The sequence below is a fragment of the Cryptotermes secundus genome, unplaced genomic scaffold (assembly GCF_002891405.2).
Source record: "Cryptotermes secundus unplaced genomic scaffold, Csec_1.0 scaffold1016, whole genome shotgun sequence".
Lineage (NCBI taxonomy): Eukaryota > Metazoa > Arthropoda > Insecta > Blattodea > Kalotermitidae > Cryptotermes > Cryptotermes secundus.
In genome coordinates this window covers 728629-741509 of record NW_019724759.1, presented here as the reverse complement: position 1 = coordinate 741509, position 12881 = coordinate 728629, and the positions used below count along the sequence as shown (strand labels likewise).

The window sequence follows — 12881 nt, the reverse complement described above, 5'->3', positions numbered from 1 at the left end:
GTTCTTGTGGAAAAGTGACTGGCCCAAGAGGTTAAAATCTCAGCATGGGTGCATGGCAATGAATGTGTTAAACAACAAGTAAGGTTGAAGAAAGTCGTCTTCTGGGATCTGGCGCCGTGTATTCTTTGTTTCAGCCGACGTTTCGGAGGAACGTATCGCCTTACAACAAGTAAGGTTATTTGTATTTTTATAAAAACATATCCAGCAGAGACAGTTGGAACCAATGAATGTGAAACACACAAAAAATGCAGTTTGGATAAAAGAGACTGTAAGTCACTGTCCTTATTAGAGTGAAAATATTAAAAAAGTATTTTAACAACATGCAGGCAACTGAGCTACTGCAGTATGTATCACAAAAGAACAAGAGAGAAATGCACTTTCTTACCGATTTCAATGGTAATGAAAGAGTTGAACATTATAGCTGGATTGAGTTAGAACTGTGGATCATTAATATGCTTTATCAAATGTCATGATGCCAACCTATCTGAATGAAGTCCTCACAGAGCTGTGGTACAGTGCTGTATTAGTACTCTGTTTATTGATAATGACAGCTGTTACACTGAACCTCACGAGCCTTCCAAATTTATAAAATGTCAAAAAGTACCTCATGCTATATTGTGCTGTACCCTTGCAACAGATTGCCCATAACCATTCAAAGCCTTTAAGAGGATAGAATTAGTTTTAAAAATAAGCTGTCTTTATATCTTATGAATAATTCCTTTTATACAGTTTCTGAATATGTGGAGCATAACATAAACAATTAGTTTTAATTAGTCTGCTATCTGTGTGCTTGTTTAAATTTTTCGTATTTGTTTTTTTGATATGACGACCTTCATGTCCATTTGTTTTGGACTTATGAAAGGAAATGTATGTATATATGTAGGTACGTATGTATTAGGGGGCACGAGGAAGCGTAGTTGGTTGAGGCACTATGCTACAAGCCAGAAGGTCATGGGTTCAAGTAACAATGAGGTGGATTTTTTCAATTGACCTAATCCTTCCAGCTGCACTATGGCCCCCGGCTCTTAACAGAAATGAGTACCAGGAATCTTCCTGGGGGGTAAATGGCAGCCAGCGTGCAAGGCTGACAAACTTACCGCCATCTGCAAGCCAAATGTCTAGATAATGTGGGATCCTCAACGTCTCACAACCCCATGGACCTCAATGGCCCATTACAGGGATAGCTTTACCGTTTTCTTTTAACCTTGCAACATTACAGGAGCCTCATACTGTGCAGTTGAAACAAGACACTGCAAACAGACAAGTTTTATGAACTTAAGAGACTAGATATCAACAATGACTAAGAAATGATTAGAATTCCCATATCCCTAGAGATGTATGTAATCACCTGCTGGTTTATTACCACCTGCATCCCATCTGACCTCATGCGCTCCCACTAAATCTAACTTTTAGATTCATAATTCTCTTTCTCTGATATATAGAGATGCAGTTAATGAAGTTTATAATTCTTTTATTTGTCAAATAAATGCTCATTTCTTTCTGGATTATTCTCTATGTACTATCTATAATATAAGAGTAAAAACATTTGCCCTGGTTTAGAACTTCATTTATTCCTTTGACTTCATGACATTTAAATCAGTCAGAAATGTAAATTTATATTAACTATACCTTTGTACTGGTAAATTACTGTTAACAACTTACTGGCCTACATGAACTGAAACTTTTGTAAGTCATGTTAAATCTTCAAATACTTCATCTTCTTCAGCAGCATCAGATTCAAAATTAGCTCTATTTTTACTTGCAACAAATTTTAGTGATGCAAGAACCTCGCCCATCAATAACCTTTGTTTCCTGACTGTGTCAAAATTATTATTTTCATTGTTTACTTTTAATGTGTTTGTCCTATTAAGTAAGGGTTCTGCTGTAAATTGTTTTGATTTGAGTTGTGTACCATCACTTTCCTGTTTCATCTCATTACTTTCAGTTTCTAAAGAGACAAGGTTTGGATGACTTAATGGTCTTGGTAATACAGACACATCAGCACGATTGGCATAAAGCTGTTCAAGTCTTCTTTTAATATCATCAAGCTCAGTTTCTCTCTCAGTTAATTGCTCATCTGCCTGACTTTGTATCAGGTTACCTCCTGCCACTGAGTTATTCCAGTTTTCTGACATTCCATTCCGCTGTTCATTTACATCTATATTAACTACACTCCAGTGATGTTTCAGCTTCCCTTTGTTTGCATCATTCTCAGTCTTTGTGGAATGCTTTGTAAATAATTTTGGGTTTTTATATCCTGTGTCATATTTCACATCATACAGTTTCTCCTGCAACATGGTTTCCAATTTGCTAGCGAAGTCTGAAGTTTTTAAACTTCCCATTCTGAGAAGAAATTTTGGGTCTGGTGTGATTGGTGTGGTCGGTTCTGTCTTGCTCTTAATGTCAACATATCTTTCACTGTTAATTCTNGGTGATTGCTTTTTCAGTTCTGCATTTGTTCCTAGATTTTCCATATTTGTATTTTGTTTGTGAGCAGCAAAATATTCTTGATCCTCAGACACTGATTTCCTCTGGAAGAAAGTTTGAGAAGTGACTGTCCTAGTCTCTTCTGTGTCAGTATTATCCTCATGTTTACTTTGTCCTGAAACTCCCTCTCTTTCTTGTTCTGTAACTTCATCATCTGAATCATATGAAATAATTATCATATTTGGATACAAGTTTCTTGCACTGCTACTACTGGGTGATCTTTTCATGTGGTTTATACCACCAGTGTTTTGAATATGTTCTGAGGGTAAGGAAATATTTGCAGGAGATGACATAACAGAAGCAGACAACTCAGGCACAACAGACAAAGTAGCTTCACTCACAACAGAGCTTTTACCTGTACTGGGTAGGGGTGCATTAAGAGTAATAGTTGAATTTTTACTTTCATGTTCTATTACATAATCAACACTATTACTGGTAGCTGTAATTTTTCTGTTATAATACTGTTCAGCATTACAATCCAGTATTCTTTCCAAATCATCAATGTAGTTCAATGATTTCTGAAGATCACTGTTACGCATTTCAGATCCCAAATTTTGATTCAAGATATCATGTTGTAATATTACATCACTGTTCAGCCCACTGATTATCATTGGACTGTCTAGCTCTGTCATGATGCTTTGCTTTGGATGCTTGTAGTCAGTTTCATCAGCTGAGGCTTGGGTTGCAGAAAGCTCAATTTTTCCTTTGTCCATCCTAAATGACAGAGGCTCTTCAATAAGCTGGTTGTTTGCAGGTTGAAGTTCTCTCACCAAACAATTCAAGTAAGTTGCTTTGCTTTTCTTCATGCCATATAGAAAATAAATAGCAAAACCTTCAAGAAAATAAAACAAAAATGAATTTGTTGAAATACAACAAAACCTCTGGAAATAAAATAAATTAGTCTGTGGGAGAATAAACATATTTAGAAATTTAGGTACAGATAATTGCAGATTCAAAAATTAATGGTAGACATAGGTGATGATTAGGAAAACTGGAAAAATAAAAATGTAAAAGGATGTTGAAAGACTGGTCACAGAAGTTAGCAATGTATTACATATCTACTGGTTAAAAAAATACAGATCACCCCAGAAAGGATGGAAAGGCCACTTCTTGACTGTGAGTTGGAGGAACAGGCTTCACAGGCTTAAAACTCGAAGAAGAAGAAGAAGAAGAAGGAGGAGGAGGAGGAGGAGGAGGAGGAGAAGAAGGAGGAGGAGGAGAAGAAGGAGGAGGAGGAGAGAAGAATGAAGGGTAGGAGTAAATGGGGAGAAGAGGAGTAGACAGAAGAGGAGGACAAATAAACCAAAGAAGGAAAAGTATGAGGAAGAGGACTAGAAGGAATAAAAGGAATGAAGAAGAAGAAGAGTAGAGGAATTGAAGGAAGAACTTGATTAATATTATGGTTTATCTAACAGTGCTATCAGTATAAATATGAGGGGTGGGCCATAAAAGTGGCCCTAGTACTGTGACCTTTAATGCTATCAGTAGTCCAGACTATACAGTTTGAATGCTAAAATGATCTATGAATGATAAATTGCAGAAGATATGGGAAGATGCAGTCATGGTATGTTTCAAGACACTGCTGCAACATCTGCCTGGATAGGCTATGAAAAACAATGAAAACCTCTGTCACTATACTAAGTATCCTGGCTGAGACTTGAACTGTGTACCTTCAGAATATAAGAACAAATTAATATGGGACATAGATCTTTGATTCTTCTATGAGTGGATTAGAAATAAACCAGTCCTAATGATATCCATATTGTTTTGAAATGTATGTGCTCCATAAATTGTAATGTTTATTTATATTTACTACTAATGTCTCTTGAAATAAAACACAAGTATAAAAACTATGTGTATTAATGTTAAGTCTTTTCATCATTAAATATACCGTATTTACGCATGTATAGGCCGCACATTTTTTGCCAAAAATTCAAGAGGAAAACTGGGGTGCGGCTTATATTCGAAATATTCGAAATCACACTTCATTTAAAAAAAATTATATTCATAATTAGTAATACAGGGTGTAATACTCCTGAAATAATATTCCAAGAAAATTATTTTTTCTATAATTTCTGTCTGAAAATTGTGCTGCGGCCTATACAAATACTGCTTGAATTTTTTCTGCAACATCTTATTTATGACATGGCTTGATTAATCATAATTTTATTACAGTGTTTTCTGGTATCTTCATTCAAATAAAAAGCCATGCATGATCTCAAAACAGCAAGCAGGCAAGATGACAACAAAATGTACATAATTTAACTGCAATCAACATTCAGAAAATGGAAGTTCAACACCATTAATACTGAAGGCTCACTCTTCCAAGAAGCTATTTTCCAAGAAGTTTTCCCAACAAAATTCTGTACTTACATCTAATATCCTTTTTATCTCATAGATTTCACTGTCCTAATACTACACAACTAAACAAACAGTAAATTTTTCTTTCTCTCCTTTACTTTCTTATTAGAAAGTTAGAATAATTATCATAAATACAAAATAAAAATAAGGCAAGGGATAGGATGCATCTTCTGTAGACTCTCCTACCCAGTCACCAACCTCACATTCTCATGGCATGCCCTGTTTGCACTGAAGATGTTCTGATACCCGAATTATAGCAAGATAACTGCTAAACCAGTGCTGAAGGAAATGTGGAACACAGAGCCTGTCCAGGCTCTTAACTGTAGTAACTGTACCACTGAACTGGCACTCTTTGACTAGTAGCCAATTGATGGGACTTCAAATTGCTCTCAAGTCATTATGTAAACTAGGACCACACTGAAAACAGTGAAGAAGTTTTGGAAGACCTCAAACGATGGAAGGATTTTGTTTCACAAAATCCATGATAGTTCTCAGTTGTCCTAACACTGAAAACGATGATGGATGATGATCAAGTAAGTAAGTTTGAAATTATAACAATAACAATAATTGAAATAATTACAACAACAACAAAAACATGTAGTATTTATACACATTTAAGTACTGCATGTAGATTTTGAATATAGAAACATACTAATAGCTTTCAATTTTCTTTATGCATATTTCTACATTCACCAAAATTTCAGTCACTTAAGCTGTTGCGTTTTCAAATAACATGAGACTGGACTTACCAATGGCCATCCATACACCAAATCGGATCCATGTGTTCCCATCCAGCCTAAGCATTAGATAAATGTTTATCACAATGCTCACTGCAGGGACCACTGGCACAAAAGGCACCTATTGAAAGAAAAGTTCATTATGGTTTTATAGTGGTGCATCCTGTCTGCTCAAGAGACACTATACACCACTATATTTTGTACCACTATACAACTGTCGCACAAAGTTTATTCCTATAAAAAACAGCCAATTTTATAACATGCTTCTATCCTACAACTTATACAAGAACTATCAAACTATAAGCAGAATATAATTTAGTAAAGGCTATTATATGTTTCAAGTCAGATCCATTTTGCAAAATATATGAAAACGAAAATATAAAAATTAAATTTTTATGTACATTATACTAAAATTATTTAAGATTAATTTTAATATTTTAATTTTTATTTTGGGTGTGTAGCACCAAAATCAGACATTTCTGATTATTCCATAAGGTCATCAGTAATGCAGCCTATGTAGTCTATATTGCGATGTGAGATTTAAACTGTGTGAAAATTTAGCTTTAACTAGAAAGGATATGTCTGTTCACAATAACAAGCAAATTACAGGTACAATAATCAAAGTTAAGTGCAGCCATATTCAGTCACTATTTTGAATTTCTGTAAGTTAAATTTGGAGTTCATTGCCATGTTACAGGAGAGAAACGTGACATTGTGTCACATTTGTTGCATATAATTCTAAGGTTAAATTTTCTTTTTGTTTTGTGTGGGTTATTTTATGCTGCTATTAGTAGCTAGAATGTATAGCATAAGATGGTAGGATGTAAGATGAATGATGAATAGAAAAGGATTTGGAAGGAAGTAGCTGTGGTCTAAAGTCTGAGGAAAACCAAGAAAAGCTTCAGTCAGGATGGATGGTATCCTGGCTAATGTTCAAACTGAGCACATCTTTAATACAGTTCAATAGTAATATTGTTACATGATCCCTCTCGGTAGCCTTTGTTTGTAGTATAATGAAGTATGTAGCAAAGTGACTGTTTTACCTTGAAGGAGAGAGGCTTAGAAGAAGGTGGCTGCAAACTGACTGACAGCAAGATGAGAACCAATATGCCACCTATGACAGAGGTCACAGAAAGAGCCCAAGGATTGAGGTCTGCCAAATCACGTTCCCAGAAAACAACACACAGGCCCAATAATGTAGACAGTATACCTGCATGAAATTAATAAGACTGCATCACCATTTCCATCATTTACCTGCTTTGTTTCAGGCCTCAGTTTCAGTTCCCAAAGTTCCACAGCATGGATTGACTCTCTCCTTCCCCTCTTCCTTTGTCTCATTCACTTCTCAGCTGTCAATGCACAGATACATTGGTGTTCAACATAGCTGCCCTTCCTTTATCTGGATTCTGTGGACCGAACTCTATGAACTCTACTTGGTGCCTCAATAATCCTCATATAACAGTGCACCATGAAAAATTCCCCTCTGCAATTCATCCTTGAAAGCAATTTTCCTCCTTAACACATTTTTACTGACCTCCTTCCACTCAATGTTTTGCCCCGCCCTTTTAAGGGCCAAAGTTTTACACTGTCCCATTTCCTTTCCTCGTTTCCCTATATCTGTGCCTTCATTTTCCCACACGGCTTACTCTTCTATACTGAAGATGGAGACAGCAGGTTCGTTAGCATATTGGTATATTTCTACCAGTCTACATGGCATCACTTCCCAGAAGACGACAATATTCACATTCACTGCTGCAAGAACCATGAATCTCACAAACACAAAACTACTAATCAATAAATCAGTTAATTAATAATCAATAAAGTCCCCTCTTTTATAGGCCTTAGGGTGCAGAGAGGTGGAAGGAAATCACGAGAAACCTCAGCAAGCCAAACCAGACACCTGCTAAATATAAATGGAATGATGGCTGGAGCCAACTTGCACAGTGGTATGATGTGGATGTGTTCAGCAACATGAAGGCTGTTCTATGAAACATTCAGATAACTATAGAAAGGGACAATGCACCCAAAAATTAAGACAGAGATCAGCCATCTTTATGTGCCTCAAGGAAGTCACAATATTTTGACTTACCAAACACCAGAACTTCTACAGTGACAACACTTGATGACAGAAATGTTGGATGCTTCTTTCTGAATGGATTAAACAGCTGCCTTGAGACTGTTCCAAACGTTACAGGCTCCTTAAGAGTGACCAGGTTTGTTGATTCAATGTACTCTGAACTTACAATGTCACTACCTCCACAGAGTTCAAGGTCTGTGTATCTGAAAGAAATGTAGTTAGTAGGAAGATATAGAGAAGTTTAAGGCTTACTCTTCTATCATTGTTCTGTCATCATGTATGTCAGCAAGTTATTATGAATAGACCCATCAGATAATACCAGTGGAAGGGATGCTTGAGTAAAAAAGAAAGTAAAGCTATCCCTGTAACAGGTTATGGAGGCCAATAGCATTCTGGGACATCGAGGTTCCCACATTTTTTAGACAATCATCTGAGATGGTGGTGAGGTTTCAGCCTTACACAAGCTGCCCTTTACCTCCAGAAAGGTTCCTTCTACTCATTTCTGTCAGAAGCTGAGTTGACCCCAGGGTCATAGTGTGGCTGGAAGTTCAAATGAAAACTCTTCATCAAATGATGAGGAATCAAACCTGCAACATTCCAGCTTGTAGTATAGTGCCTTAACCAACTATGCTACTGCATGCTCCTAAGGAAAGTCTGAGTAGATATTACAATGTCCACCTTTGCCAAAAGAAATTCTGTAGTTAGCAGCATTACAGAGTCCATATTGTTATTCTATCAAGTTTAGTATCATAGTGTAAATGTACATGTCTTTCTGAAACTTTTCAGATTACTGAAATTAAGTTTCACTGAAATTTCAGTGGGCTTTATGCTGTTTGTTAGTAAGAGAATAAAGTTAAATTCTACAAGTTTTTGAATACACATATGTACATTATATTATATGCAGCACATATAATCCTTCTGATATAACTGACTAAAGAAGGTAATGCTAAGATAAATGATTTTGGAGTTACATAATAATATAATGTAATAGAATGACCAAAGATGATCAACATGTATCAAACAATTAATAAAAATACTACTCAATTCCAACGTACTCTTGCTGTCCATGGCTTTCATTTAATCACTTGTGTTCAGCTAAATTATGGTGGGATTATCTAGCAAGTTACTGGATAATTTTAAGGAAGTGAGAAAATCTCTTCTTATACTAAACACGCATAACACAAAGGCAATATCATCATAACCGTGCCATAGTGAATCTGTCATTGCTGCAACTTTTAAATAATAAAATATTTTAATATATACATTCAGCGGTGCCTAATTCAGTTTCATGAAAGAAATTTCACAGTCAGAACTAACATAATCTGATTGCCAGAATGATACCAATTAGTCATCAGATTTCCAACAGCACATGTATACTATATCGTAGGTTTCAGCACAGACAACTTACAAATTCCATATATTTTCTCACAGAAGGGGAAATATTAGATACGGTTTTAGCTACAAAGTAGGTACATCATGTGAGTAATTTTGTAGCCACTGGAAGAACATAAAATAATAATAAAGTACGTCATCTTTGTTACTTCATGTAACCACAACAGTGGCTCCCAAACTTAATTACCAAAAATGATGTTAACTGCCATCCAAAGTTTCAGCACCTTCAAACAGATAATCAATACAAAATCCATAAAAATAGAATTCTAGACCTAAACCATATTATTTTGCGAACTTCTCTTATGTGTGCCTCACAGATACACACTAAAACTTATGTATTCCCACACAGATAATATTACCCTCTGGAAAGGTAAGTAATACACAGTATATTATACATCAACCATATAGTGGAGTATACATCATAATGATATTTCATTTTAAAGCTCTTTTTCTCTCTAAAGAAGCTACAATGTCAAAACAGAATCATTAAAGCAGCTGAATAATATTAATATGGAAATTCATAAAAACATATGGAAAAGTGTCAGCAGTGAAGAAAGAAATCAGCACTGCATCATACAATTTAAAACTGCAGTGTGCCCCAGTGTTACCGGTATTTGGGTTACGAAATTTCACCCTTTTACTTACTTACTTACTTACTCATGGAGCTGAGCCCTTCTGGAGGAACCACCAATTCTGTAACTACTCAAGAATTTCCCAGCATTTTATTGAACCCAAAGGTTCATTACCGTGTTCACAAGAGCCCTCCACTGGTCACTATCCTGAGCCAGATCTATCCAATCTATACCATCCCATCCTATCTCTCTCTGAGTTCCATTCTAATATTGTCCGCCCACCTATGCCTTGGTCTTCCCTGTGGTCTCTTTCCCTCTGGCTTTCCCACCAATATCCTATACACATTCCTTGTCTTCCCCATTCGTGCTATATGACCTGCCAACCTCATCCTCCTTGACTTGATGATTCTAATTATACTTGGAGAAGAGTACAATTTCACCCTTTTAGGTGTATTATAAAATGCGACCATAAAATTCGCAGTATGGACCATAAATCTGTAATTATGCATGTTAGCAGTAAACAGTTTTTAAAGAAAGAAATGTAAATAAAATTCGGCCAAAACTATGTTTTGGGAATTGATAATTTGCTAAGAAATTTTGCATATGTGCTTGCATTGATTTGAAGCAGTAGGATATGAAGCTTACTACTGGCTATCTGTGTACATGTGACAGTGATATAGGGGGACTGCTATACCCATTATAACAGTATTACTCTTATTTAAGATGTCAGGGCTTGTTCTAAGTTCAAATGCAAGCAGCAGAACTAAAGGAACATAGAAATCGTAAGCCTGCTAAAACGTCTGATGTGTAAAAAAGAGTGTTTTTTTATTACAACTGTGAACCAAAGAAATTTTTGTAGGCACACAACTGAGTTTACAACATTGAAGTCAATGGATAAATATGGTTTGCAGTTCAGAATTTCACAATATTGGTACATCCTCGAGAACATATCCTGTCCATAATGCAGGGGGTGTTGTATAGAAATTCTTCATAAAAGCGTATTTTACACATACAAATATGATCACTGGAATATTAGTCAGTTTGAAAACTTGAATAACAGAGGATGAAAACTGTCATGCATATACATTCTGCAGAGCAACTGGGAATATTAGTTCAATTCCTGCCACCTGTACTTCCCACTACAAGCAATCAGAGAGCAGAAATTAAAAGAACTGTTGAGTTCTTACACAGTCTCCTCTCCATTATCCTTCCCATCTGATGGAAGCAATGCATAACCTTCAGTTTCCTCGTGGACATCAGCTTTGTACCTGAGTTAGAATTGACATACATGCAAAGAAACTGGATTCAGGAACAAAATCTATAACTCCACCACACATATATTATTTTCTAACAATTCATCCTCTTTGCTGTTTATTATAAAAGTAATTCTAATTATTCAAATAAAGAGATAGGCATGTATTTCTTGCTAAGATTATGGACTTCTGAGGTGTGATGCCATGCAGCTTGGTAAATAGGAACCAACATTACAGATCATCCTGAGTAAACCACAGTGGAAAAGAATGGTACAAGAAGGACAGAACCAGGATCAAAGCTGCTATATCCTATATCTCACAGCCATACAAATTTTGTCTTCCAGAATATTGGAGCCTACAGATAGAACTACATGACATCATGTTCCAGATACTCACCACACTCAAGGCCTCTAATCTTATACTTTTATGTTAATGAAATATTATCCTGAATTGAATTCAAAGTGAAGAAAAAGCAGCTGGATCTCTCTGTGCACGAAAACTGTTCAGACCGTGTGACCTGCACAACGGAATCCACCTATATCTTGTACAAGTTTTAACTTGAAATGTATGCTGTTGCATATTCACCATCTTTGTTGAGTTTAATGAAAAATATTTGTGCCCCATAAATTTTGGCCTCATTAATTCCTGTCACAATTTGACCCAGATATATTTATAGGATTTTTGCCAGGATATCATCATTAAGAAAATTACTGCAAACATTTATTGCCATAAGAAGCAACTTACCGAAGAAGCAAGACACAGGCAGCTACAATAGTGTATGCAAGAAGAGTTCCAATTGACATCATATTCACCAGCTGATCAAGGTCAAAAATTGCTGCCATTAAACCTATAAGGAAATGAAAAGAACTTCAATAATTATGTACTGAACTCTACAATTACAAAATGCATGCCTCATTGCTATTCCATCATTTCATTTACACTGCCACATGTAGGGGTGACTTATAAGACAGGGTTTTGGATCTTACACATTCACACAACTCGGGACTACAGGCAATACAGTGCTGTCCCTGATATACTTTACAGTTCACTGTTGCACATGCATTAAGATTCTCTGTCCTAATTATTAATATCCTGGCACTGGATTTATCACAGTCTCAGCGGCCTCCGTAGTCTAGAGGTAACATTCCCACCTCATGACTCGTGGTACACAGGTTCAAATACCTGGCGGAGGTCGTCGAATTTTTAAGGGCGGAAAAATTCAGGGAACAAGTCCTCCGGGAGGGACTTTAAGCTGTGTGTCCCGTGTCATAACTTTACGGCACGTAAAAGAACCTCATATCCCCAAAGGGGATCACTGAGCCAAATTCCAGGACGTTTCCCGCCCAACAATAGTCTCTAAGGCCTCTGATAGATGGGGGAAGCATTATAGACACCGCTAAGCAAGTGGCCGAACTCGTTTGCTCGGCGAAACTGATGGTACGCACCATTTATCGGTAGGGTAAAGAGACTGGTAGAATATCATAGAGGGAAGCACAGTAGATCAAACTGGTCGCAGTGCATGGGGAAACCCACCCTCTCTAAATAACTAACTAAATAACTATCACAGTCTCAATGTAACTTCAAACCACACGTGAAGTCGTCTTGTCACGTTCTAATTCCTTTCTTGCCTTTTCTTCTCAGTCACCTTCTATTGCCATCTCCAGAGCATGACTCAGTTCTCTCAACTACTGTCTATACTCCAGCTACTCTGCTCTGTTTACTGCTCAACGTCAAATTCACATTGCGACTGACAGTCAGCCAGTAAGTCAGTAAGTCTTGGTGTCGAGCCCCATCTGGGATTCATTCTGGGACTCATGGCCAGATATTTATTACTGTTTGACAGTTATGGTTTTGTTTATGTGGGGCACCCTCTCTGATGAGAGGCTGGGTCTGTCCTCCTACTGCTGTTCCGCCGAACATTTCTTATAACCACTTTCCACAGACCCCACAGAAATCATCGTTTTCTATTGTCAAGAATGCGAGTTTACTGTTCCATTAGCTA

The 12881-nt window shown here is 36.7% G+C and overlaps 1 protein-coding gene across 6 annotated transcripts in view; it reads right to left on the bottom strand.

Annotated features, from left to right (window-relative positions):
* LOC111862978 (high affinity cationic amino acid transporter 1) overlaps nt 1-12881 on the bottom strand; it is a 43201-nt gene that overhangs the window by 12468 nt on the left and 17852 nt on the right. For 4 of the 6 annotated variants that reach the window (XM_033750880.1, XM_023848879.2, XM_023848877.2 and 1 more), the window contains exons 10-14: nt 11624-11726; nt 10814-10894; nt 7675-7865; nt 6629-6795; nt 5598-5706 (exon numbers count right to left, since the gene is read on the bottom strand). In XM_033750880.1, the coding sequence (XP_033606771.1) occupies nt 5598-5706; nt 6629-6795; nt 7675-7865; nt 10814-10894; nt 11624-11726 (651 nt within the window). Of the gene's footprint in view, nt 1-1163; nt 1251-4569; nt 5266-5597; nt 5707-6628; nt 6796-7674; nt 7866-10813; nt 10895-11623; nt 11727-12881 lie in introns of those variants that run through there. The other 2 variants (XM_023848881.2, XM_033750881.1) reach the window with 2 other exon arrangements.